This window comes from Choloepus didactylus, chromosome 18, assembly GCF_015220235.1.
Source record: "Choloepus didactylus isolate mChoDid1 chromosome 18, mChoDid1.pri, whole genome shotgun sequence".
Taxonomy (NCBI): domain Eukaryota; kingdom Metazoa; phylum Chordata; class Mammalia; order Pilosa; family Megalonychidae; genus Choloepus; species Choloepus didactylus.
The window spans coordinates 56,955,422-56,983,120 of NC_051324.1; the positions used below are offsets into that span (position 1 = coordinate 56,955,422).

The 27,699-nt window shown below is 42.8% G+C and overlaps 1 protein-coding gene across 1 annotated transcript in view; it reads right to left on the reverse strand.

The window, feature by feature from the left end:
• Positions 1–2,089: 2,089 nt before the first annotated feature.
• Positions 2,090–27,699, reverse strand: part of TANC2 (tetratricopeptide repeat, ankyrin repeat and coiled-coil containing 2) — a 553,793-nt gene continuing 528,183 nt past the window's right edge. Inside the window, 18 exon segments of the mRNA XM_037807876.1 lie at positions 2,090–9,214; positions 9,216–9,242; positions 9,245–9,411; positions 9,414–9,444; positions 9,446–10,161; positions 10,164–10,288; positions 11,917–11,956; positions 11,959–11,988; positions 13,991–14,005; positions 14,401–14,482; positions 14,484–14,552; positions 16,557–16,583; positions 16,586–16,650; positions 18,044–18,176; positions 18,469–18,644; positions 22,258–22,381; positions 23,297–23,430; positions 25,862–25,955. Coding sequence (XP_037663804.1) covers positions 8,318–9,214; positions 9,216–9,242; positions 9,245–9,411; positions 9,414–9,444; positions 9,446–10,161; positions 10,164–10,288; positions 11,917–11,956; positions 11,959–11,988; positions 13,991–14,005; positions 14,401–14,482; positions 14,484–14,552; positions 16,557–16,583; positions 16,586–16,650; positions 18,044–18,176; positions 18,469–18,644; positions 22,258–22,381; positions 23,297–23,430; positions 25,862–25,955 — 2,952 coding nt within the window. The 3' untranslated portion in view covers positions 2,090–8,317.

Genomic DNA, 27,699 nt, shown 5'->3' on the forward strand with positions numbered 1-27,699 from the left:
CTCCTCTGCATGAGGCTTGAATCACCCGTGGAGGTCCCACAGATACTCTTGCTGACCCTGGCTTGTTTACTTCTCCAAAAGAGCACAAAGCGTTTTCCAAGCTCTCCTCCTTGACCCACTGCTTACATTCCTTTCGATGTCATTCAGCTTTTCTTAGATTACCCCTTCTGAGAGAGGAGTCAGCATGGTAGAGGGGAAAAGTTTCAGGGCAGATCTGATTTGGAGTCCCACCTTCATCTCTGTGACCCGGGGCAATTTAAGTTCTCAGGATCAGCTTCCTCACTGTGTTTTGGAGCAAGCAGTACCATCCGTCAGAGGTTTATGTCAGGAGTAAGTTAGGGAACACATGTAAAGGCTTCATCAGGGTGTCTGGAACCCAGCATCCGAGAACGGCCTCGAGGATGGGCTCCGAGCACTGTCTCTTCCATGCCGACCTGCCTTGTGATCACAGGGCCACCTGATGTGACACACCCGACATGATTGTGAATGCCCTATCATTCTCCTGGGACTGGGATGATTGTCAAGTTTTTTCCATGCTCCTCCAGCTTGTTTTTTTTTTATTTTTTTTATTTTTATTTTTATTTATTTTTATTTTTTTATTTTTTTATGATTATTTTTTTAATCTTCATTTTATTGAGATATATTCATATACCACGCAATCATACAAAACAAATTGTACTTTCGATTGTTCACAGTACCATTACATAGTTGTACATTCATCACCCAAATCAATCCCTGACACCTTCATTAGCACACACACAAGAATAACAAGAATAATAATTAGAGTGAAAAAGAGCAATTGAAGTAAAAAAGAACACTGGGTACCTTTGTCTGTTTGTTTCCTTCCCCTATCTTTCTACTCATCCATCCATAAACTAGACAAAGTGGAGTGTGGTCCTTATGGCTTTCCCAATCCCCTTGTCACCCCTCATAAGCTACATTTTTATACAACTGTCTTCGAGATTCATGGGTTCTGGGTTGTAGTTTGATAGTTTCAGGTATCCACCACCAGCTACCCCAATTCTTTAGAACCTAAAAAGGGTTGTCTAAAGTGTGCGTAAGAGTGCCCACCAGAGTGACCTCTCGGCTCGTTTTGGATTCTCTCTGCCACTGAAGCTTATTTCATTTCCTTTCACATCCCCCTTTTGGTCAAGAAGATGTTCTCCGTCCCACGATGCCGGGTCCACATTCCTCCCCGGGAGTCATATTCCACGTTGCCAGGGAGATTCACTCCTCTGGGTGTCTGATCCCACGTAGGGGGGAGGGCAGCGATCCCACCTTTCAAGTTGGCTTAGCTAGAGAGACAGGGCCACATCTGAGCAACAAAGAGGCACTCGGGAGGAGGCTCCTAGGCACAACCATAGGGAGGCTCCAGCTTGTTTTTGAAGTTGAAAGAGGATGACATATTTCCTCTCACTGGTTTCTGCCTACCCTTACCCAGCCTATGGAAGGGGCGCCTGGCTCACCAAGTGCATATATGCCGGGTGGTGCATCTGACTCAAAAGAATTACTAAAAGGGGCCTGTTAAGAAATGAAAATCAGAAGGGGAAGATAGTCTGATTCTGAAAATCGACAAAGACTTTTGTGGAGTTCGTTGCTTGCTTCTATTCTGGTGGCTTTTTATTCAGTTTCAGGGCAAATTCCTTTTAAGAATTAGCATTTTAGAAATCATTACCATTCTTTCTTCCAAATGTCCGAGGAATCTTTAAAGCAAAAAGACAGATTTTGGCCAATCATTTATCCATCTTTGATGAACTGGAACAGCCACGGAATGGTTTTTCAGCTGAGCACGTGGTTCCTTCCAGCCCTCCCTCTTCTCTTTGAAGTCAATTCTGGCGTCCAGGCTGGGGTGACAGTGTATGCCCTGGCATTTTCCTGCTTCCCTAGCCCTTGGTTGTTTGGGGAAATGGATGTAGTTACAGAGGAGGAATGTTTGTTTGGCAAAATCTGATGTCCAGAGGAAGTGGTCGCCTTCCTTGCTGGTCCCTGAAGTAGACAAAGAGGTAGCACTAGACAGGAAAGGCTGCAGGGCCCTGTACTATTTTTTTTTTTTTTTTTTTTAAGGTATTGAGTCTCTAGCCAGTTTCAGGGAACCTGCATCTCTACATTCGCAACTCAGCTATCTAGCTCTCATGTCATGAGGACTGGAAGGCCCAATTAGGTTTCTGAGGGAAAAATAAAGATGCTGGAAGCAGTGGTGGGCCTCTGGCTTTGACCAAGTTAGCCTTTGGATCTACAGCCGAGGCTGTTTCCCACCTACCCTGCTCAGCTAACTGGCAGCCACTTCAGCCTTGAATTTTTGGTAAGGTGGCTTCAGCCATCGAATGAAACAAGAAGACTGCAGAGCTCTCTTGGTATGGCTGAAGAAAAAAACTTCCACTGAAGAGAAAGCCTCCCTTTCTGTGATGCAGTGAGCCTTCAGTGATAGGAGCTTAGGACCGTGTCCTTCCTCACCCACAGCTCTCTTGAGCACCCATCACAGTGTCCAACCCCAAGGAGGTATCTGACGACTACTGCATGAATACATGCATGAAGGTGTGACTCTGAATGTCCCACAACAGACCAGCCAAATTATCCAGCCTTAGCCTTAACCTGCCTGGGAAGAGGCTTCCTCAGCATGGCAGGCCTCAGAGAGGGTGACCTTGAGATTCAGCTTCCTGGAGAGGTATTACCATTGAAGGAGGAAAGCACCACCAAGGCCATGTTTTTCCAAGTGTTAACCATTTATAAATAAGTACATTTGCTTTCATACATACAGTTCATTGTACAGATGACAATCTGTATACATGGGGCAGGAAAATGCATTCATTTGAACTTTTCACATCTATCTCACACAGCTCACATATACAGACAATAAAACTGCTCAAGCAAATACAGCAAAGGAAAAAGTCTTTCCTTATACACAGGGGGCTAGATGCCTCTCTTGGATGTGGGACATCCCCACTGCACAAGTTCACAACTGTGTGGTGTTCAATATATCAGGATAGAGAACAAACATGCATTGAATAATATACTGTACAGAGAAAGTCCTTTACATCTGAGTTATAGAAAATCTAAAGGAAAACTAAGTGCATTAAAGCTTTTTCCAGCAAGTGTCTTGAAAGGACAGCAAAGAGGAGGAAGAATCAAAATCATATTAGTACAAATCACTCTTTAATTGTAGACTGTACATGTTTGCACTAATTAAAATCATCTTGGATTTGGAGGAGACAGAACAGAGACAAAGATGCTGTGCTAGAATGGAAAGGAGGCCATGCCTGAGAATGGCACCTGCCCTGAGCCTGACAAGGAACTGGCCCCACTAAGCAGGAATCAGCCGAAGGAAAAAAATAACAAGAAAACAAACAGAACAGGAAGTGTAATTTACAGGATTTCCAAAGTAACCTGTGAATGAAGTGGAGATCTGAAGCCGGCATTTCTAATTTTTTTTCTAGTAAATTGGTACACAATAAGGCAGGTACATTCAAGTACTGAAATTTTCCAGAATTAACTCTCTCTGGTCTGGGGGACTGAAGGGATTGAGTTGAGTCCCCCTAACCAGATTTTCTGGTTAGTGATTTGCAAAAGAAGAATTCAGCCAGCAAGTGCTACAAAAACAAAGCAGCTAGACTGCTTCCTTTCCATAGAGTAGGTCTAACTGAAAAATGAGAGCGATGTCAGCCTGCAACTCTATGCATCCAACAAAAACCTGACAGGTCAGCTTAGTGTAGATATCACAAGAGAGTCAGCAGGAAGAAATGAGATAACATGGGTGAGGAAACATGAAAGTAACACTTGATTTTTGGTGTCCAATTATGCATTCATTTGGTACTTTCAAAGCTCTGACTTTGGTCATCATGTGGCCACAAGCATCTCAGGGTGGTTCAGCTGCTGTGAGGCATTGGACACCGAAATGAAGGTTACCAATACGTCAGCCCTTGAGTGGTCTGTATTATAAAAGGAGTTGATGTAGACCCAGTGATTATTCAAGTAGCTCTGCACAGTGGCTCCACCATCCCCATTGTGCTTGTGTCCAGCCCCCAGCCAGCCATCTTTTCTTGGGAGCAGCCAGAGCTGAGTTCAAGGCATTGCATGGTGAAAGTTTCCATGACACGTCTTTTGTAGGTAGCTCTTACCCCTAAGCCCTTTGTTCAATGTTGTTAGTCATGGTAGATGATCAGTCTGGAATTCCTAGAGGAAAAGGAGGAAAAGCCACACCTCCCAACGAGCATGCAACGTGGGGCAGCACCGCCCTCGCTGTGGAAGCAGCAGCAGGCTGCCTGTGCAGTTTGGCTTCTTGAGAAGTGGGCAGCGCAAGAATAGACAGGCAGCATGAGCGAGGCTGCTGAGCACTAGGAACCTCGACAGGAGACTGGGCACAGGGGTGGGCACATCCTGCCCACTTGGGGCACCTGTTCCATTTTGTGGCAAAGATTCAGTGAGCAACTGGTTTTGTCCAAGGCATTGCTGTAGTAGAAAAATAACTTTCTTTGTCTCAAACCACCCAACTGTGACACCTCTGGGGTTATAAAAGTTGGAGGCTGAGAGGAACTGACAGGAGGAGTGCTCATGGGGAAAGAAAGGGCTCCCATCCATCCATCCACCAGAGCATGGGAGTTCTTTTCCACCGTCTCCCAGCCTCTGCCTGGCTCAAGGCCCAAAGCAGGTAGTGCTCAAAGAGCTTGTCTTGCCACAACTGGCACAGACGAGTGAGGACCCTTCCAGGCCTTTGTCCTTTTCTTCCTGAGCCCTCTGCGTCTATGGGCCTGCCTGCTGCCCTGGGAGCGGCTTCTCCAGAGATGTTGCCATTCTTTGCTACAAGACAAGCCTGGTACCCAGCCACAGTGACACCTAGTGGTAAAGTATGGTGAAGCACAGCTGATGTCCAGACATCCCACTGGGCATGACTAAACTCTAAGGGAAAATACTTATGGATATTAAATTATATATTGATTAATTTTTCTATTGGGTACATCTCTGGAATATAAAAATACCAATATTTAGAGAGGGTTTCATAAACTATTATACAATATAAGGACTGAGAATACCTTTCTCTAAGCTGTTCTGTTTACAATAATTTAGGAAAACTGTTTAATAATCCAGGCTTAACTAAATAGCAAACTTGTATATCTGGACAACAACCTGGGGTACTGTACATGATTCTAATTAGTGGAATTTTCCTGAGCCATCAAGTTTAAGTTAAACACATCTAAAAAGAGGGGCACATGGGAGAGGAACAAGAAGGGTTTGTGCTCTATTAACTTGGGACTTTAATAGTGCACGTCTGCAACCCGGACAAGATACAACAGCAGATACAAAATGGTCTCCATTTTGTCCATGCCAAATTCTCATGTTACACAGGTTTTCCCTTTACTTTGTAAATAAATATTGATTTTTAATTGTTATTTATGTGCCTTACTGATCCAGTAAATAAAGTAACCATGTCTCAGGAGTCCCTAAGAAAATTGCTGGAAAAGCACTTTAAAATCACTGCAAATTTTTTTTTTGTATTTAAAAATTCTTAATCTTTTTGATGCTTATATACAACAGTTATTTCTTGTGCTATAAATGTTGTGATCCACTGCTTGATTTCTTTCCTTTTTCCCTCTTTTTTTTTCCTTGAAAAATACACTAAAAGACAAGAGTGGTTCTGCTATTTTCTAATGAAGACATTACTCACACTTAAATATCCAGTATTTATCAGAGTTACAAATTCAAACAGTAAAGTGCACCCATTTATAGACATGATGTGATGGAAACCCAGTAGTGTGAGAATTCTGGGCAAAGAGAACATACAATTTGGTGAGAAACCTATAAGCTGAGGTTTGTCACCACTGTCTCCATTTCCATGTGATGTGAATTGGGTGAGTGGAACTTACCAGTTTCATTTGAAAAATTTCTCCCCACCTGGAGTCGAACATTGATTCACAAGAGTTGCTGGAGAAGGGGGACATCTCTAAAATACAGTACTAAGATCATCCCATGGCAGTGAAGTAGCAAAACAGGGCACAGGCAGTCTACTTACAAGGAAAAACTTCATCTCCTGCCCAAATAAGGGTCCAGCTGGTATTTTCTACTCAAAAACAACTGGCGCCCAGTAGTGACATTTCACTCCTTTCTACAATGGCTAAAAAAGAAATGCATTTTGACTGTTGACATTTCAGATGTTTTGCCCAATAAGGCATAGACCCTAAATCTCCTATGTGTCCTAGAAAACTGAAAAAGATCTCCTGGGAGGAGTGATATCAGTGGTATATTTGCAAAAGTACTGAATTGTTCACCTACCAATACAGGTGGGTGCAGGTGGGATGTGGGGTGTTCCAAATGAGCAGGGGCACTTTTCTAAGGACACTGAGAAATTCTTCAAAATATAGCAGCTCTTCAGTGACAGAAGGTGGTTAAAGGGATAAGAGGAAAGGAGATCAACAGCGTTGAACCCTGTCCCAGAGGAGAGCTGAGAGGCTGCTGGGCTCCTGGCTACAGGCTAGTTCTATAGCTGTTCCTTTCATCTCCACGGCGAGAGAGAGAGAACACGGAGTCTGGAGCTTGAGTCAGCACACTTTTTCCAGTACAAAGAGACAAGCCCTGGCCTTTTCCAGGCTTGGGGCCAGAGGGGTTCATCTATTTGAGAGAATCTAAATTGGAAATGTTTCTCATCTCAGCTGCACGTTCCCCATGTCTTAGGGATCTTTTCAGAGGTACTTAACTATTACAAACAGGTCCAGCCACATCTGGATTTTTATTCAAAAAACTGCCCTTCCTGGAGACCTTTACAACAAGAGTAGAATGATCCCTAACAACAGAGAACAAATTCTCCTTTGTTTAGTTTTAAGAGTTGATGTGCAATTAGTACCAGGCCTGTGCTGAGGCTTTGGTTTCAGTTTCTTGCCATCCATCTAATGCTGGCTGCAGTGACTCAAAGATAAGGGTAGCAAATGGCCATAAGGAATAGAAAATGTGTAGAGTGACTAGATCAGAAAACCTGTTGTCTATCTCATGTGCCGTCACCCAGGACTCAAAAACAGGGCTGAAAGTGGTCCTTCTTCATCCTGAAATGCTTTTTGCTATGTCTGGTTTTCATATATTACTTCCTCCCCCCTCAACAAACTCTCCTAGAAGAGGAAAAAAAGACACAATTCCTGTAATAATAGATAATGAAGAAATATAGATTCGGAAATGGAATTTAGACCATGACTGGTAAGTTCGGCAATGACCTGGGGGAAATTCTGGGAATCAGTCTTATGGTTCCAAGAGAATCCAATTTGCTTCTCAAAGAATCAATTCTTCACTAGACCATACAGGTTTTTAAAAAGAGGGCCACTAGAGCAAAATCTGGCTCTAGGTGAAGACCCAACTAACAGGATCACTGCACCAGCCAACCTTCAGGAAGAGTTTGCTTTTGGTGGAATATGATGATATATCAACTGATATATCAAAAAAGGACCTCAAAAGCAGATTTTGCCAAGATAAAGATTTTCTACAGTCTTTCATTAAGAATCCAGAACAATCTTCCTAGAAAACCAGTAGCTTTTAGTGGTTCCTTGTTGGCTAAAAACCTAGAGAATAACTCTCAGGGAATTCTTTAAAAATATCCATAATTACTATCCGGTATCTTTGGCTGACTGAAATATTTAAAGGGCTGGCTGTTTTCTAAATGTTTCTAAAATACCTCTTGGGAAATCAATGGAGTAACATTTCAACCAATTGTATTTTCTCCTTCCAGTTTAACACTCATTCTCTCTCTCTCTCTCTCTTTTCTATCTTTTGATCCCCACATGAAGACGAGCAATAACCTAAACCACCATTGAGACCTGAGGACTGCAGGGAGCTGCTAGTCCAGGGGTGGAGATCACTGGCACAGGAATGCACTGGGCTGGCTATCTGGAGAACACTGGATAAGAATGTAAAGGCAAGGGGCTCGTGCTCTGTCTACAGTTCCTAGAAGAAAACAACAAGAACGCCTTATTTTTTTTTTCTTTTTAAGGGAGAAAGACATTTACACAGCAAGGACATGAGTGAAAACGATTGTCTCCTGGAGAAAGCTGACCAGTGTGTCTGATCTCCCTGGGTTAAAGCACACCGCAAGAAGACCCCCTTGTTGGCATCTGAAGAGAGGAGAGAGCATGTGGCTGGGGCACAGACAAGAGAAACTGAAGTCCTGGCTCTCTGGAGGCTACCCAGTCAACTGCATGCAAAGGATTTCAGCATGTGGGCTGCCACCTCTGAACACCACACAGAAACTACATGAGAAATTAAGCCAGAGAGCTACCTCAAATGTGGAAATCAAGCCTGAAAATGTGCAGTGAAAACATCCGGGCCTCACTCCAACAAACGTCTTTTAAACATTAGATTCCACAAATGGTCTCTTTGGTTTGATAGGGGATGTCTGCCCTTGTCGAGAGTCCCGGGACAACTGCCTGTACAGGTTGTCCTGGTATGCCTGAGCCACAGGTAGGGTCCGAGCCACCTTCACATCGGGATAGGAGGAGGCCTGGCTGACTCTCTCCAAGAGGTCTCCACGGGACCCATTAGCCAGCACCCCATGGGGGCTGTAATAATCGTCCTCCAGCAAATGGCCATTCTGTGCATTGTTGGTTTTGTTATAAAAGGCAATGTTGCTGATGGATGACGGTGGACTAAAGGACTCAGGTTGGGGCAGGTTTCCTGGAGATGTGGGACTGATAACGGTATCCACTGATGATACTGCCCAGGTCCGATTCTGCTGGTGAAGGTGGGGGTGCTGTTGAGTCCGGGCTGTTTTATCTATGATCCCCATGAATGGTGTGGTCCTGGAACGGGTGGGCTCACTAGGATAACCTCCCTGAGTGGGAGACACTGGTGACAGCTCATCACATGATCTATCATATGCCGGTTTTAGTGGGATCTCCATCTGCTGGATTGAGGAAGATGGCCGGAAGGTAGGAGTTAGGTTGGAAGTGGATGAGATACTATTGCTAGATGGAGAGAAGCGAAGGCCTACACTTTGGGAGTGCAGTAATGGCCTGGGAGTTGGTGGGTGGGGTTTGATTTCATTAGGGTTGATACCGATAGGTCTTCTGATTAAATGTGACACATCGGGGGAACCTAGTTGACTGGAGGAACGCTCCAGATCTAGTTTTGAGTGACAGACTGGATAATAAGATGCTGATTGGCTACGTCCAATCTGTGGTGTCTGGCTGTATCTCATGCCACCTCGATATGCTGAGGAAGGTCGCTGTGGAAGATCTTCTTTGGTCCAATCCTCCATGCTGACAGATGGCACCTTGCACTCAGGCTTGGCTTGGACATGTTGCACAGGTCTCCCATCTCCTACAATTCCCCCAATTGATCCCTGATAAACTAACCGGCTTGACTTACTCCCTATATCTCCTTGTGAAGACTGGTATTTACTAGCCATTGAATGAGCTACTTGGCCATAGGCCCCTGTGGGATGACAGTGCTTGAATGAACTGCTGAGCTGGGCTGGGTTGCTTCTCACAATCTGTGCCTTGGCAGGTTGTAGTCTGAGCCCTTGCTGGGGAACTGCTACGGGAAGCTGAGGGCATCTGGTAGGGCGCTGAGCCATTTTGGATAATGGAGATTTTTGGTCTACAGGAAGCTGACTTACATTTGTTTCTTGCTGATATCGCACAGGTGAACCAGACTGGGATCTATAGACACTCATGCTTTCAGCTGGAGGGCTGGCCCGATACTGAGGGCCTCTACGGAGAGGGGAAGGGGGAGGGCTTGGGTATTCTTTGTTCTGCCCTCCCACAGGCGGAGGGCTAAACCGGTAAGATCCACTCTGGTGAGCTGGGGAAGTATGTGGTGGACTAGGCCTGTAATGAGAGTTCTGGTGAGTTGGAGAAAGAGCAGGTGAGGTGGACTGATAGCTCTGCCTAGTGGGAGAACCTACTGAACTACTGGACCGGAAGTCAAAAACCTGATGAGAGCCAAGAGGTGAGCTAGAGATGTAGGCTGAATCCCGATGGGCTGGAGAAGAAGGTGGGCTCTGGATTACTGGGAGCCCCTGACTGGGCCGAGCCTCAGTCTGGAGGCCAATGGAAACATTTTCAACATCCTGTTCCAGGTACTCCTCCTCAAAAATATCTTGTACAGAGTATATATCTTTCATGCTGTGATTCAGGTTTCTGTTTCTTCTGGACCACTGCTGCTGAGGCTGTGGCTGCGGCTGCTGCGGGCTTGCGGTTGCATTTGTCGACACTCTTCCTCCACTCTCATCAGAAGTCTCTGGATCTCACGGTTGTTTGGACATAGCTTGATGGCCTCATTCAGGTCCTCGAAGGCTGCTGTAAACTGTCTGCTTGACAAAATGTAAACACAGGAACTGGAGTTATTCTGAAGCAACAGGAATCACCAAGAATGAGAACATGGTCACTATTTCAGAGGACCTGCGGTGGCATCTGTTTGGGTTGTCTGGGGGTTTGGTTGGTTTGACGTGAAGGAAGGAAACACGTGGGCTGCCATTCTAGAAGAGTCCAGAATGATTCTCTAGCCTGTTCAGCCTCCATCTTCCTTCTGGCCTCTCTGGGATTAGCGGAGAATATCCCCATTGTGCCGGTCCGTCAGGCCCTTCAGGAAGATTCTCTTAGTGTGCAAATGCACTCCAGGCAATTAAGAGGGACGGGTGGGGTTGTCATTACAGGGTCACTGTCAAGTAGCTTAGGAACAAACGGTTAACTACAATATTTAAAAATCTTGTGATCCAGCAGTATTTTTTATTTATATTCTCAGTATTTTTGGCTCCCAAATTTCATGCCTGTTCCATCCTAGCTAGAATCCTGTCCTCCCTTTTCTACTCCTCAGCCCCACAGCACTGGGATTCTCCATTCTGCTCATCAAAGCTGGGCAGGTATTCAGGCTTGCTGATGAGGCAACACAGGTCTAGAAGCTGAGCTGACCCCCAAGGAAATTCTAGTTTGCGACTGAAGAATGAACTGTCAGAGAGATTCCCATCCTCTCTATTAATACGGCCAGGAAAGGGGCAATTGCCTTTTGGGCAAGAACAATCTGGAGGGAAAAAGAATGAGAGTTGAGCTTTGTAAGAACTGTGTTACCCCAGCTAGTTAGGATGAATATCACTGCCACCATCATCACTAGACTCAACCTGGGTTTGATTTTCAAGACCAAATCTCCCCCTTGTCAGAGGCCGTGAACCTGAGCACGTTCTTTCCCATCCATTTTAAGAGAGGGCTGGGGGCACTGGGCAGGAGATATCAAGCATAGTGACACGTTATCCAGGGTAGGAAATTCTGGGTCCGAGGATCACTGATTGCAGGTTACAGGTCGTCTGGAGCTTTTCCTGCCAGTGGCCAAACTGCAGCAGATGGGCATGAGGAATAGCCTCTCCTAGGCCCTCTTAGTCCTGGCAGCAAGGCCTCCTGTCTCTGTGTTTGTGGGGGTGGTGATGGTGGTGGTGGGGGAATGTGAGGAGTTTGATGCTACCAGACCTGAGAAGAGCCTCAAAGGGAAGGCTTAAATCACCCAAGATTCCTTCAAATGCCTCTAGGAAAAGGGAAGAAGCCTATGATGTAAGTGACCCACCCTACTTTTCCCCCTAAAAGGATTGGTAGATGTTTTGCTTAAGTGATTTCTTCTTTAAGTCACCAGTATACCTTTATATCTGACTTTGGGGGTTGAAAAGTGATCAAGATATGGCAGAAGCTTCTTGGAAGAAGGTACCATTCTCCAACAATGAGAAAGCATTTTTATCCCCAGGTAAATGCTCTTGGTCCCCACAGCCCAGAAGCTTTGCCAATCTTAATCTGAGTACTGTGGTGTGTGAGCCGTCCCCAAGCCTCGGCCCTAAGAGCTGTCAGGAACAGAGACATTTGGGCACATATACTCCAGGGTGTCCTACATCGGCCTTGGCCAGATTTTCAGAGAGGAGACCTCTTGCTTTTCACCCTCTCTCTCTCTCTCTCCTCACCTGCTGCTGCGTTTGCCCTTGCTCTTGCATAGTAAGCTTCATAAGATTCGGTTTCAGCTCCAAGGCCTTAGAAGCAAATTCTCCGCCATTCCAAATCCTGTCATTACAATAGGTGTGCAAATGAGTCATTGACGAGATAGGAAAAATAGACAACTTGGGAAATAAACAAATTATATGTACATTTCTTTGACATTTATGGATGAAACACTTGGGATTTCTGACATGCCTGACATGGCTCTAGCCATGTGGCCCACAGACTGAAAGATCCTTCTGTCTTTGCCTGTGTGGCCCTGCAACTACTCATTGGAATTTATCTGCCCCAGAGTATTAAAACACTTTTAATTGGTCCTCTTTCTGACTTTCTCACAAAATCTTTCTGGCCCAAAAGTTAAGTGTCAACCCTTTACAATGAAGCTCTGAAGTTGGGAAGGCTGAAGTTGTTACATGTGCATGTACGAGGCAAAGGCACGTATTTCACGTGGACGCTCCTTTCCTCACACCTTCCTGTGGCACTGAGAACATGTCCCATCAAAGCCAGAAGGACAGGGTTTTGTGTAAGGAGAGTTTGCACTAACTGGAGGACTAGATAGAGTAGGAATGTCAGGCAGACAGGTTCAAATCTCTGGCAGCTTTGTAACTCCTTAGAGTATGTTTTTCATCTTCACCTTCTTTGCAGATAGGATTAAATGAGGAAAAAGCCCTTAAAAAGCACCACACCTAGTCCCTGGCACAGAGCAGATGCTTAATAAATGGTAGTTTCCTTTCTAGTTCACAAAGGCTTCTCTGGTCTCTTCCTTCCTCTTAAGTAGTTCCTTACTTTAGAAACATTTAAAATAAAATAAATGAGAGAAGCAGTTGGGGTCCTGGCTCTGATGGGAAGTTCCTGTGCTGTCCCATCATCTCTTGACTACTAAGGCTCTCTGGAAGAAACTTGGTCTCAGAGCTATCTGTCCTCACCTCCGAAAACCCCCGGAACAAAGCTGACTAAGCAAGGTCCATGACTGGAGACCCTTAAATACTAAGGCTGAAGCGGAAGGATTTTTCCCTCTTTTAGTGCCAAAGCCCCAGTACAGCACAGTAACCGCTGGTAACACTCATGGTTCCTAAGGCAGAAACAAAAGACTTAGGCAGAACAAAGGCCCTGGTGTGTAGGTAAAAAGAAAAAAAATTAACAAAGCCATTTTCTGCAGATGAAGCCAGATTTCTGGTGCTTAGCACAGTGTTGGTCTATGGGAGGTGATTAACTTTCTGAACAATTATGGAGCTAGAGAAAAGCACTCCCATTTTATAAGGGTCATTTTCTCATCCCCTACCCCTGTTTCCAATCTTATCCTTTTATTTTTTTCTTTTGGGACAATCCATAACTTCTGTGCAAATTAACGGGTGTTTGTAAGAAATGGATTATTTTTAGGATTAAAAAAGAAGTCAGCAGACTGACAGCAGCCTCAAGCTTAATCTCATTCTCACTGGCTGGTTGCCACAGGACACCCTGGTGCAATCTCTTCTGTTTCAAGGAGAATCCAGTCTCTCTGCACCAAGGCAAACACTGCTTCTCAGGGTTGTAATCGTGTCTTGTGCAACAGTCAAGTCTCTACAGGGCCCTTTTCATTGCCCTTTTCATTGCCAGGTTTTAGACGGATGACTATGAAGGTCATATACAACACAACAATCTTTCTGGAATTAACAGCATATATCCCTTGCCATTGAGTACAGCTGAGGCTCTTTATTGACCAACATTCCTATCTGATATGGATTATTTCTATCTCCTGAGGAACTGTGAGACCTCAAGTTAGGGATGTCAGAGATTCCTAGACATGATTTAGCTAGTCCCAGAATCTGACAAGATTTACTGGCCCTGGTGAGTGTCTGTGTGTCCGGCACTAGTGGCTGAGGGCACCAGAAACAGATTCTGCAAGGCAGGCAAGGACCAATGGACTACTTGGGAGGTAATAAAGGACCAGACAGACCAAGATTCCGTCTGAGACAAGAAGGAACATGGCATGCTGGAAGAAAACGATGAGGAAAAGGTAAAAAATTCAAGATTTGCTTTAGAAATTAAACCTGAAGTCCATGGACCTGAGCCTTCTTCTAGCCCTTCTTTAAGGTGACTAGAGAGTCTACTAGAAAGGAAGGGAATGGTTAAAATTCCTATCTAATTGCAGCTGGAATTATAGTGACCATTATGCTCCTATTTTCCAAAGACAGAAACTGACCTTGGGGTAAAAAAGGGGAGGATGGTGACATTCTAATCACTTTCAGTGGAATTATGAAAATTCAAAAGCTATAAAATGCTTACAGCATTAACTTTTTTTTATGGTTTGAAGTACAGATGTACTTAGACTTGATTCTCTCAAATTGCAAATGTCAGTGCTCTGTGAAGGACAACCAAGTTCCAGATGGGGCAGATGGATTTCAGGGGTCTGATAAAAGCTAATGAGTGACACAGACTGTCCACATCCAGGGTTACAGAAAAGAGTTGGTATGAGAGCGACTTACATTCATTTTCCTGCGACATCGAGAGAGGTTGAGGAGGAGAGACACCTTAGTTCCCGGAAGGTTTTTCAAGTCTTCACCCAAACCCTTCTCTAGGGAATTTCTTCAGAGCGTACTGGTAGCGCTGGGCAGCTTCCTTTACTTTACCTTTCTAATGAGAGTACAGGATGGCAAACACATCATTGGTCTGTGAGCAGCTGAGGAGTTTGACCCCCACCACCCCTTCCTCCTTTCAGCAGTTATTACTACGGGTCAGCCCTCCCAACAGCAGCCTGGGGAGTAGATTTGGCCCTGATACTGAGAGCATAAGGGTCCAGTCTTTTCTGTAGGAAACTCACCTACCAGGAAAGGTTGTGGTTGAAGGGGATTCCCCAAGATATAGGAAAGGTAAGGTTGAAAGGGGATACCAAAGATAGAAGCCAGAGAAAATGAAGGCATGGCTAAGGAAAGACCGGGACCCCAGGTTTTCCAGCTGGATTCCCAGGGCTTGAACCTTGGTGATCTCAAGGGAGCTTTGCTTTGAACTGATCTCCCCGGGACAAAGCTCATTTCCCAGTCCCAAGCATTTCCTTAATTTCTGGTTTGTTCGGAGAATTCTCTTTTCTCATTTATTTGACACATTGCCAGCCCTCTAGAAGGAAGTCATTTCCTTCCTCACAAAGGATGTGGAAGCTAGAACAGTCTAGCTGCTACTTTCCTAAACTTCCCTAAAATTTTGTTGGTCAGGTTTCCCCTTATTTTTGGAAAAGGCATGGGGTGGGCTAGTAGGTAATAAGTGAAGCTTGGAATTTGTGATTCCATCTGACTTTGTAGGATGGATTTTCCCATATGAAGTAATAAATCTATGACCAACATGGGGACTTGACCACAGGCCTTGAACTTTTCTTACATTTTGTGTCTGAAAATTTATAAGCTAAGCCTAGAAAGATGTAGGAGGCAACTCTCACCCCTTAACTGACCTTATCAGCTCTACTCCTTCTATATAGTTGCAACTCCACCAAAGAGCCTAATCTTTTATTTTCCCCTTAGTACCTTTCACTAAGGAGAGATTTGGAGTCTTCCAAGGTAGAATTCTGGGTGGTAACAGTAGGAGCTGTGCCTACTCTCATTAGGAGATAGGACTCCTTGATTTAGAAAACCAGAGTTATATTATAACCAGGGCTTAGATTCTTGAGAGCCATGCCATTCTGACATAAATATGGCAACCTGAAAGAATAAGGATCTTCTCTGAAGTTACATGAAATCATGGTTGGGTTAGGGCTCAAGCTTCCTGAAAGCCTAAGGATACTAGATTTCCATGACTCTCACTCAAAGGGTACTCAGGAAATAGAAACCCGCTCCCAGGAACTCTGTATATGCCTGATACAAGGAGGAACAAGAAACTTCACAATCATTTCCTCATCTTTTAGGCCTGAGTGACATACACTGCCAACAAGCTGTGTTGGATTTATATTCACCCTCAGGAGAAGATCCAGCTAATCTTAACACAGTAAGATGACTTTTTGATGTAGAATGTTCTTAAGGGACTTCTATAGGGCACGGAGCCTTCAGCTTGAATTGTGAGTACAAATGACTCCCTCCCTTTCTCTCTCTCTCCCTCTCTTTCCCTCTCTCTCTCTCCCTCTCTCTCTCTCTCTATATATCTATAATATATATATAATCATTCATAAGTGACTTCAAGAAAATCTTATAATTGCTATGTACCTCGGTTTCCTTACCTTTACTCAGGGATACTGACAAACTATTACTACAGACTTTTAAGTCTATGTATACATTAAATATTAAAGCCAATGTCTCTTTATTATAGATTGGAAATATCTGTACTATATAGTTTTTAAGTTTATTTTGTCTCATGAGTATCCAGATCCTACTTAGTATATTCCACATAAAATCTATGTCACCACCCATTGGTGACCAGGTAAAACCAAGTCCTAATGTTGATCAGCTGCAAGCATGTGTAGGTTACTCTTGCTCTCTTATTAGGAAGGCAAGACCCAAGACCCCCAGATTATGAGCCCACCACACACTGAGGAATGGTATTCTCTCTTTGCTCTACAACCAAGGGTAAGAACTGTCAGACTTTGGTAGATTCTACACGGAGGAAAATCAGTCAGTGGCTGTTTTTCGTGGAAACTTTGTTGTTCCCTCCCCTCACCTTATAAAACATGTCCCCCCTCTTCCATCAGCTTTGCTCAACAGGATGATCATGATGTCTGGCTTGGAGGTGGCCATCGCCCATGTGGCTGGACCTGTAGTGTACAGGATGCATGATGGGTAAAAAACTCATACAATGTAAGGGTGGTAGGAAGCTAGGTGAAAAAAAAACATCCTGGGGAAATTTTCTGCTGAGGAGAACAACTTGCTCCACAATAATTTCCTCATCTTTAGACCATGGGAGTACCTTAGTGACTCCCACTGCCAAGAAGCCGCACTGAATTTGTATTCACCTTAAAATAAGAATATCTGAACTGTCTGAGCTTACACCACAGGAGGGCAGCAAAGCCTCCATGCTCCATTTGGGCAGGCAAAAGCTTACTTTGCAGTTATTTTTAAATAGGGAAACTGGGAGGAGTTTACATTAAATATCACCATAAGATTTTAAAAATCCAAAAAGGGTACTTTATTCTAGAAACTGGGACTCAACCTCCCCCCCCCAGCTGTTTAGTCCTTAATTTTAAAATATGAACTTCACAAAAAGGAAACCCGTTAGAGACTTTAGTTTCCCTTAATTTATAAGTACCAACTAGGACTCCCTGGGATTCACTTTGAGCAGAGTTCAAATGCCAAACAGATGTGAAACAAATTAACATTATTGAAGGCTACTTTACCCAAAAAGGGAAAGAAAAGGTTAAATTGATTAGTTTACAGGTGCCTGAATTATTAACCAACTAAGCTTTAAAGGGTTAGTTATCAAAAGTTCAAGTTATTCTCTACAACAGTCATTAAAAAAATCTTCTTTTAAGTGTGCAAGTAAATTAAAAGATTAGAGGTGTAGGGAACTCATGCAGGCTAAATCAAAGAGGAGAAGGCAAAGCTGACCAAGCCATCAGACCACGCCTGATGCTGACAGCGGTGAAATATACCTCGTGGGCGACTCGGTAACGTCTGACAACCTTCAAAGAAAGGAGAAAACAAAAAGTTGTAGGAGAGGGGAAAAAAAATGGATTGAAGGTGAAAAAAAAAAAAAAAAAAAAAAAAGAAGGAAAAAGCAGCAGTGAGAGGCAGGCAGCAAAAAAGCCAGCATATCAAGCCAACCCTTCTCTACAGGTCCTGTGGGATGGGGGAAGAGCTGGGACAGCAGCAGAAGGGACTTGAGTGTTGGAAGCACATACAGAGCAAGGGAAAGCAAAGGCTCATGCAGTGCAAGGATCCAGGGTGGGGGCTGGTACAGAGGCATCAGCACTAAGATGTGCTTCAGGTTGGAGCAGGCCTCCTCACTACTGGGGCATGGTAGACAGCCATGTGATTTTGGACACATGGTGGCTTTCTCTGGGTCAAGAGCCTTTCTTTCACAGGGACAATACTTGGGTCAGGGCATAGAGAAAACTATATACACTCACACCAAACACCCAGGGCAGCCAGGCCACTGGACCAGTCTGGCCCCTGGGCACAGATGGCCAATACCTTCTTCCTTTTTCCTACCTATCTTGGCTCCTTTCTTCAGAAGGGTGACAACAACAGAAGTGTTCCGGCACCCCACTGCCCTATCCAGAGGGCGCATTCCGCTGTAGTCAACATGCTCGATCATGGCCCCATGATCCACCAGGAACTGGACCTAGGACACGGACCAAGTAGATCAGTTAACACAGGGGCTGTGGCTCAGCAGACTCCACTGAAGGATCTGGATGCTGTTTGCCCTTTACTTGACTGCTGGTCTGAACCAGGCTGTGCAGTCATGGTATGTCAGACCATAGACATATTCTTGGTCTTTAATGGTGTTCTGAATATTCCTGCCCCCAAACTTTGTATCAGGAATCATCAAACACCACTCTACTCTCACCTAAGATAATATGGCTGGGGAGCCTTGCCTATTCCTATCATCCTGAGGCTTGTTTAAAGGCACTCACCACCTCAGCATCACCATAGAAAGCTGCCAGATCCAGTGGGGTGCGGCCATTCTTGTCAGCATGGTCTGTAGCAGCTCCATTATCCACCAGAGAGCGTACTACTGGGAGATGACCCTTCAAACAAGCCCAGCTGAGGGCTGTCAATCCCTCTTTGTCCATGAGAGCAATGGAGGCACCTATAAAAGGAAGTGATAAGACAGGGCTGAGGAAAATTCACAGCAGAAGGGAAAGCTAGTACTGAAGTGTGTGCACTAGCCAAAGAATGCCTTTTGCTTCTGGACTATTTCCATTTTAAGACTGATGCTGGAAGCAGCTAATAGAATAGACTCCAGTTGTTTTACTGGGTATTCAAATCCCACAATCTATACCAAAGCTTATTCTTTATCCTCAAATTTCATTACTCCCTGTTGATAATCCTCTACTTTGGCCACACTGATGTCTCACTGTATCCAGAATCTACAGTAAATATTTCTGTATCCTCACTTTGGTTATGTTGCTCCCATGAGTGGAATAACTTTTCTTTCCCCATGGCTTGTCTCACTTCTACCTATTCTCTAGGAACCATCTCAAATCACCCTGCTCTAAGAAGCTTCTCACCAGCTTACTGTTAGGTCATCTTGAATCCACTTAATATATGTCACTTTATTCTGCTAGTAACTCTTATGCATTTCACTTGCATGTGATAAATTCTCAATGAAGACTTTCTGAAGAGAGTGGAAGTTTTTCATTTATAATAGTACACACTCCTTGAGAGGACCTTGGTACATATTTATCATGTACTAAGGAAGAGGCTGCTTCCTCCTTGCTAGAAAGAGGAGGAAATGGACTCATGGGAGAAGACTGAGCACAGGCCACAAAGGAAATTCAGAGCTTACTTAAACTAATCAGTCTTCTTCAATAACCCCACCTCCACCTCTTTTATATTCCTCATCTGCTTTTTTTCAACATTTCTATTTCCATCTGTAAAGATCAAGCATACCTGACATGCAGTTAGTTTTGTAATAACTTTAATGTTCAATATACATTTGCTTCTTAGGTAATGTAAGCTCTGAGATGGCAAGGAGCCCATCATTTCCTTGCTAGTTCTTAAGATTACCTAAGACAATTCTTCTCACATAGTTGGTATGTCATACTCATTAGATAAAATAGAGGTCAACTTACTACACATGGGACACACTTTCCAGGCTGCTTTTCAGCTGGACAGATTCAGTTATCAGCTCAAGCTTAGATTCACCACAGTCAGGCCCAGGGTCTCCTCAGCAGTTGTCTGGCCTAAATGTATCACCTTTATCTCCCTACAGGTTAGATAACCAGACTTTCTGGCTTCCCCCAGCAGTATGAGGGGCTGTAAGGTACCATACCTCTAACCCTGATGAGAGCTATTTATGTGCCGGGTTATCTTTTCAAAATGGCATAGTTTGCAATTAAAACATTGACTCTAACATGGACTGAATGTAAATATGAGACAGAATACAAGGAGGTTTCTCAGATGCAACATCTGTAAATTCCCTGGACAAAGCCTCCAGTGGTAGGAAAGCAGAAGGACAGGAAAATTTTGGATATATATTACAGATAAATTGATTTCCCAAAGATAAGGAAAGTTGGAATTTAAGAAATTAAAAAGTGACACCCATATGAAATAACCCATAATATGGTCACTACTTTCGAAATTCAGTTTGTAATCTCCCTCTTCCTTCTTCTCTTTCCCATGCAATTAACGGAATCACGAGTCTCCCAAACATCCATCTTAAAACTTGGGAGTTATAATCAACTCTTTTATCCTTCTTATTTCCTACCTAATCAGTCTTTATATTCAAAATATTTCTGTTCTTGGCCCTTTTGTTTCTTTTCTGACAGCTACTGATTCAGGATTAGGGCCTCATTACCTCTCATCTATTCTATTACAGTGGCTTCCTAACTAATCTCTCTAATTCCATCACCAAATCTACTATTCACACTCCTGCCAGAGTGACTTTAAAAAAACAAAACAAAACAAAACAAAACCAAACCCACAACTCTGCCATCAATTCCTTTTCCAAAAATCTTTAAAAGCTTCCCACTGCCTTCAGAGTTAAATTCAAACTCTTTTAACCTGTTCTTTCTCAATTTCTTTCCACATACATTTCCAGTTTTTTTCCCCAATACTCCTATGTGTACACGGGACAGGTGGCATTTCCCCAGACCTGTTCTGTACTGTTCCTCTTCCTTGACCTTTCATTCACATTACTTCCTTGGCTTTCCTATTCAGATTTCAAAGTGTGTCCTATTCTAACTAAAATACCTTTATCAGGACACTCAGGATTTTCTGTTTTTTTAAGATAGTATCTGTCTTTGTTTCAGCCCTTCCTTGCCAGATTGTGGACCTTTTGAAGACACAGATTATAGTTTGTAAATTTAAAAAGTACTCATAGCTCTTAGCATAGTGTGCTGAAAATAATGTAGGCTAAATAAATGTTTCTAGAATTTGGTGACTTAGTGAAAGCCTCTCATTTAATTGTGAAAAAAAGAAACAGTCCAAAGACCTGCATGTCTTCAGTGCTAAGGGTGAACATAGCTTTGGAATCTGGGCCTAACGTACTTTGGTTGACAGGTGGCAGCTACTGTCAGCTATATAAAATTTATCAGTGGCTAAAGAGGTCCTGCCTTCTCCAGTGGACTTATGTTGTTCTGGAACATTAACTCCTGCCACGGCTGTTTTCTGCCGCATCTTATCCTGAGAACCCCGGACCCTGCCCTGTTACTTAGTAGAAGTGAGAATGGATGTCACAAAGCTAGCCCTGTCTTGTTTAGTAACTTGTACTGGGGAAGTAAGAGCCACTCTGTATTCCAGGAAGAAGCAATCTGATTTTGACTCAGCCTTGAGAGTCAGTTTTTGGAAGATATAGCTAAATGTCCAATAAATCTCTGAGTCACAGTTTGAAATGTGAGAAAAAACCTAGTCTAATTCAACTACCCTCTGCTGTTCCTGCCTCTTTAAGAGGCTGGTTTCCTTGATGGAAAGTGTGTGCACTTGTGGGTATAATTACAGATGCTTAGGTCCAGTTTACTAACAGAGGAGGCTAACCGGAATGGAGTCCATAAGGCTTTAGTCATAACCACACTACCTCCTGCTTCAAGTCAATGCCCAGGCTCCACTAGATGGTACTGTGGAGTCACTGGCTACTTGAGATCTTCCTACTACAGAGGTCCGCCATCCCCATCTGTGTCTTGCACGGGTGAATGAGGTTATAGCAATCAACAGGAGCCTGGAAGGCTTTTTGATGGTGCTGTGACCACAACCTTATATAAGCTGTTTGCCATTCACCAGGAATTTGTGGATGTTGGTAAATTTCAAAAGGATTATACTGCAATAACAGGATAATCATATCCTAATTCCTCAAATAGGGTCCCACTGCCAACAATGATCTTATCTCCATTTGCCTCTTTGGGATACAAGAAAAATGTTAATTGTGCAGGCTTACAAAAAAGAATTGAGAAAATCAAGGCCCAAATACAATCCCTGGAAGATGGGCATTTATTGAGTATGCACAAAAAAATCAAAGTTTTGGAGATTTCTGATTAGAGTTTGGAATATGTTAATTAGATTAGAATTCCAAAACCCCTCAAGTCATAAGGAAATAGCAAATGTCAACATTAGTAAGGTTATGCTGTATGTAAGAGGAGAGGAGATGGCCTTTCATATTCTAACCACTGAATCCATATTTTTTCCTAATATCTCCTGGAATCCATCATAAATTTAGTGGCTTTATCATGGGCTTGACCACCCAGCTCTGGCATCCCAGGACTGACCTTGGGCAAGGAGAAAGTCCACAGTGTCTAGATGGCCTTCAGAAGCGGCCATCATCAGAGGAGTACGGCCCTGCTTGTCTGCCATGTTGACGTCAGCTCCATGGGTGAGTAAAAGATCAACGATCTGTAAGTGCAAAGAATTAGGACACATTAGCCCAAGAAGGGCTGCTGAAAAGACACATGCATGCCGCCCTCCACACTTTGAACTATTCCTACTCCTCTACATGTAGCTTCTCACTGCGAGAATCCCCTGTAAATGTCCACAGAGTCCCAGTACTACGTGATTTAATCTCTGTCTCTCTTAGGGACAGCCATAGGAAAAGGAGTCAACTCTGAATGTCCAACTCAGCCACTAAGCAAAAAAGAATATGAGATAACAAAGGCCAAGATGTAGGCTAAGCAATCCCAGAATGGAAGCTCCAACACAAGTAACTTCCTATATCAGTGGCATTTTAATGAACTCTAGGGGATGCCAACCTGCTTGCAGTAAGACTGAACTGAATAAAATAAAATGCATCTGAAAACTTTTTAGCACTGTTTGGTTCTAGAGCCTTTTTCTATTCAAATACTTCCAAAGACTATTGTCAGAATGCTTTCTTTTCCATCCTAAGTGTATAAATTCACATTTATTTAGAACCCAAACATCCGGAAGTTCATATAACTAGAATTTGCATACAGTGTACTTTCTTTTAGCAAGTCTGAAACACCTGCAAGTAAATGGTAAACAGGGATTTGTTGAAAAATAAACCTTCCAGAGAAGCTGTGGACACTGTGAAATGTGAGAAGGAGGCCATTCCATAACCAGGACAAAAGTAGCTAATCTTTCTATAAAATCTAGATCATATTGATGATTTTGAACAGTTAACTTTTGTCATATTCTCTAACCAGATTAACATCAAAGGCCCAAGTTCTCCAACCTGATGAATACTGGGCGTTTACAATAACTCCAACTTTGTGATTTTTTTTTGCTCTCTGCATCAGAATTTCCCAACTAGAACTCACCCCTACCTGAGGGGCTGGAAGTAGCTGTCCTGCTTACCTGCCAGTGGCCTTGGCGAACAGTGCTGAATAAGGGCACTGCCCCTCGGCGGTTTGGCTGGGCTACTGCCGCCCCTTGTTCCAAGAGCAGACGGCATACGTCCAGTTTGCCCCTTCCGGCTGCAGCTGTCAGGGCTAAGAAGAGAGCACAAAGACTGAGGTTAGGTGGTTCTTATCCTCTGGCAGTGTATCTGTGTGATTAATATAACTGATACTTGGACTCCAAGAATGATTTTAGTTGCTTTCTCCTTTAAAGAACATTTTTAAAGAAAAATAATGGACAAAACATTTAAATAAGCTTACAATATATGGAGATACTAATAATAAATCGAATGAAAAATCACCTTTGATCGAACTCACTTGGTTTCATTATTTTTACCCAGACTGTCTTCTCTGCTTTTGGCCTGCCTCTGTTTCGGTACCTCTTCCTAGCTACAAACCTTCTACTTGTCCACGCATGGGCAAAACCCGGAGAGAAGGGCCTTTGCAGAGATACGGTGGTTTTTAGTATTAGCTAGGAACTACTTGTGGCCAACCTCTCTACTGGCCCTCAAACCTAGAGAATGAAAGTCAGAAACTGCAGTCCTAAGAGTTTTGTACCAGTTCTCTTTTTTCTTCATTAGTTGCAACAGAAGTTATTAGTACATTTGCAACCATTTTCATATGGGAGTCAGAATTGTTCAATGTGTAATAAAGACTTTTTTCTTCTGAATATAAAATAGTGGAGTCACAGATTTTAAAAAAAGCTATAGTGAGCATAAGGAGCATTGCAGGAAGAAATTTAAATATTTTAAATTTTGTGCTAGTGTCCATTGTTTATGATCTGACACAGTGGAGATTCTGTGATTCCCTATTTCATCCTCTGAGTACCATTTCAAAAGTAGAAAGAAAAATTTGGAGATAAACCTACTAAGTCCATTTTTGAAAAACATGCATTTGTTTTATTTAACCAGGGGACCTCAAAAAAAGTTTAATTTTTTAAAAGAAGAGATGAGGATTACAGGGGATGGTAAACGTTCATTTGAAAGAAAGAATATAGGGGATTTCTTTTTCCAAATTGACTTGGAAAACTGATGTGACAGGTAGCGGGTTCTTCCTTTATTGTGGCCATCTACCCCAGAGATAAATGAGAAAATGATAATACATGGCAGCTGCAGGCAATATTCCAGCTTGCAAATGTTGGAATTTAATCAGGGAAGCAAGTGAAATTCAAATTAAACAGTCACTTGTAATTTTTTTCCTTCCTCTCTTCAGCAGTTATCTGCCCATGGCCTTGGCAACTAGGGTCTTTTGGGAGGTACAACAACGCTGTGTTGGGGCATGTTCTGCTGAGAGGAGGGGTAAACTGACATGTCCCTTTGCAGCTGAGGGTCACATAAACGCACTCCAGAACTGCCGATGTCCTGATACGCCCCTTCCCCCAGCCTGTCCTCTGGCTTCCCTCAGGGTGCGATCACACACACGGCAGCTGCTTCCAGCTGCGCATTTTCCTTTAATCTGTCATGGGCTCTTAAGCTGCAGCTGCCTGGCATCTGTTCCCTTTGGCTATTACAGAGGGAGAGACTGTTTGAGAAGCAAATTCCTGAGCTTTGGACCATTCTACATGATGTCAAAGAAGCCATGAAACTTATATAAGATTTTGCTATGGAAGAAAACATCACAATTCATTAGGTCATTATAAATTTTAAATGAGTTCAAGTGTCTTCTCTTATTTTTTAACAATCAGATCCTAACCAAAATGCATACTCTTCTTGTTTAGTAAAATATTATCCCTAAATTGGCCATTTCTATATTGGGCTGCTTCTCCTGGAAAATATGACACGTCTGTGGTGACTATAGTTTTCATTGCCTGGGTTTCATAAAAACACATCAAAGATACTGTTTCTCCAGATGCTCCAGTTTTGCCTTGGGGGAAAGACAACAATCATTTCCTGCAGGAGCCACAAGGAAGAGGCTTCTGTTTGTGTCGCATGGACCAGAGCAATATAGAAATTGCTTTGCTACAGACCAAGAGGAATTGCTTGGGCTGGGTGTGCCAGGGTATACCCCCATTCTGCAACTTTATTCATGATGTGTCGGTATAATTGTGTCAGATACCATTCTAACATGATAATACTCGGCTAAGCCAGAGGTGTGGAAAAAAAATTAACTTCATGGTTTAGAGCCATATATAGGTGGAAAGAATTATTTTAATGGGAGAAATATTTCCCGTTACAAAGATCCAATAAAAAAAGAGAAAAGGCCAAAATTATTTTCTGCTCTGGTTTGGCCTATTGTCAGGAAATTTTCAGTCTTTTAAAACATTTGGAAACAAGAGGGGAGAAAAGTTTTGTTGGAAAGAAGACTCCAGTGCTAATCGTACGGAGAATCAAAAGGGGAAAGAAAAATTGAAAGAGGGGAATTGCCTGACTTTTTACTTTGGCTGAATTGGTCTCCAGTATCAAAGCCATAATTCAGAAGACTGCCAAAAGCATGCCAGAGGAAGAAAAGCAGGGCTTGAGAATAGAGAGTCCTCAAAATGCACCAAGCTCATGAGAGAAGAGAGCAACCATGTCCACACAAGTACCTGTCTCTCCCCAGAGACTGTCAAAGCTGTTGATCTGTGCTCGCTCCACTTCCTCTTCATCTTTTTCTGGAAGATCAAGTAGGTAGGAGACAATCTGAAACAAGAAGTTGTGTCAGCTCAAACTTTAGGTGGGAAACTATGCTGCTGACACTAGCCTGTGAGATGTGGAAGATACCTAAATGATCCAAGTGTCACTAAATCTCTTGCATACAGAAGGAAGCAGAACTAACTGTCCTAGCAAAGAAAACCAAAGCTGCCATAATAAGCATTTCTCCTGTCAGGTACAGTTTACATATTTCTCTTGAACGCAGTTCACTGATGTAACATGTGATTTCAGTAAATTACACATTCCTCCTATTTAAGTTAAAGAAGCAATCCCTCATCCTCCCAATAAGAAAAAAAAAACAAAAACACAGGAAATAAATACGGAGAAAACCAAGGGCCTGTAATTCTTTAGAGCAGAGCAATTATCTTCTTTTGTACTTTCAAAAGTACAAGGGCTGTTCTGGGGATAGTAAAGGAATACAAAGGAAAATGACAGGTTGGTGTCCAGGAATTTGAATGTACAGAAAAATTTACAAGTTCTCATAGATAATAAAAATTTCCATTTTACTTAATATTAGTTGACAGTGTAGTTGCTTTGCTGGAGTCTCTCACGCAGTGGGGTGCAAGAGCCAGCTTGCACTGGCCCATGAGAACTGATTGTTAAATTTTCAGAAATTTTGTGAACCCATTTTAAACCCAGCCATTATTAACAATTAAATAACACTTAAATAAATTATATTTAAAACGAAGGTTTAAAAATACTCAAATCTCATTAATTCCCAATTAACTACATTTTACCATTATCTATGCTCCTGAAGTTATTCATGTTTATTGTGTCCATGTGCTGGAAATGTCACATAATGATGTGCTATTGTGCATCTCTTTCTAGCTCTGCGTTCAGTCTTGCCCCATTGGTAGTTTGAATTGGCTATGGTGAGAGTGTATACACCCTGGAAACTGGCAAACATTACCAATCATGGTTTGATTTAATGCTAAAGCTAAAAGAGATTTCAGTTTAATGAATGTAATTTGTATGAGGGTGAGAAATTGCTTAACAGTAGATCACATATCAGATTTAATGATGACAAAATTATTGGGAAAAGAGCAAACTGGGATACAATACCATTTATCAAATGATGGTTGTGCTGCAACCATAGGTTGACTATGGATACAAATTTGGGAAAAATCAACAAAAGCATTCAACTGAGAGCATTGTATATTTCAATATTTTTTGATATTTGTGTACTATATGTCATTTATATCAGTAAAATATATAATAAACTTGAATATGTGTACACATACACACCTGATCCTTGCCCCCTGAGAGCTGGTTGCTAAACATTTCCTATCACACTACCAATCCCACATATTCTGCCACTATTATTATCATGAATAAATATAATTAGTGAATATACTGTTTGCATACTGCTTTACAGTTTACAAAGCATCTTTTCTAACAATCTCGTAAAAAGAAGCCTTACTTTCTGATGGGAAACTAAGGCACTAAGAGATCAGGTAAATTGCGCAAGGTCCAGAGCTAGTGAGTAGCGGTGTCCTGGTCCTGAGATTCCAAATGCTGTGCTCTTCCTAATCCGCACTGCCTAACCATGTGACCACAGGTCAACAATGATCCCCTCCAAGCTTTTAGTGTCATTGTCTGCTAAATGGGGTAGAAATATGGGGAGGAAATGGATTAAATAATTTCCAAAGTCCTTTTCAAAGCTCATGTTCTATGCCCATAATTCTAGGGCCTGTAGCAGTTGAATAGTCAAGTGCTTTGTGGAATCTAAACT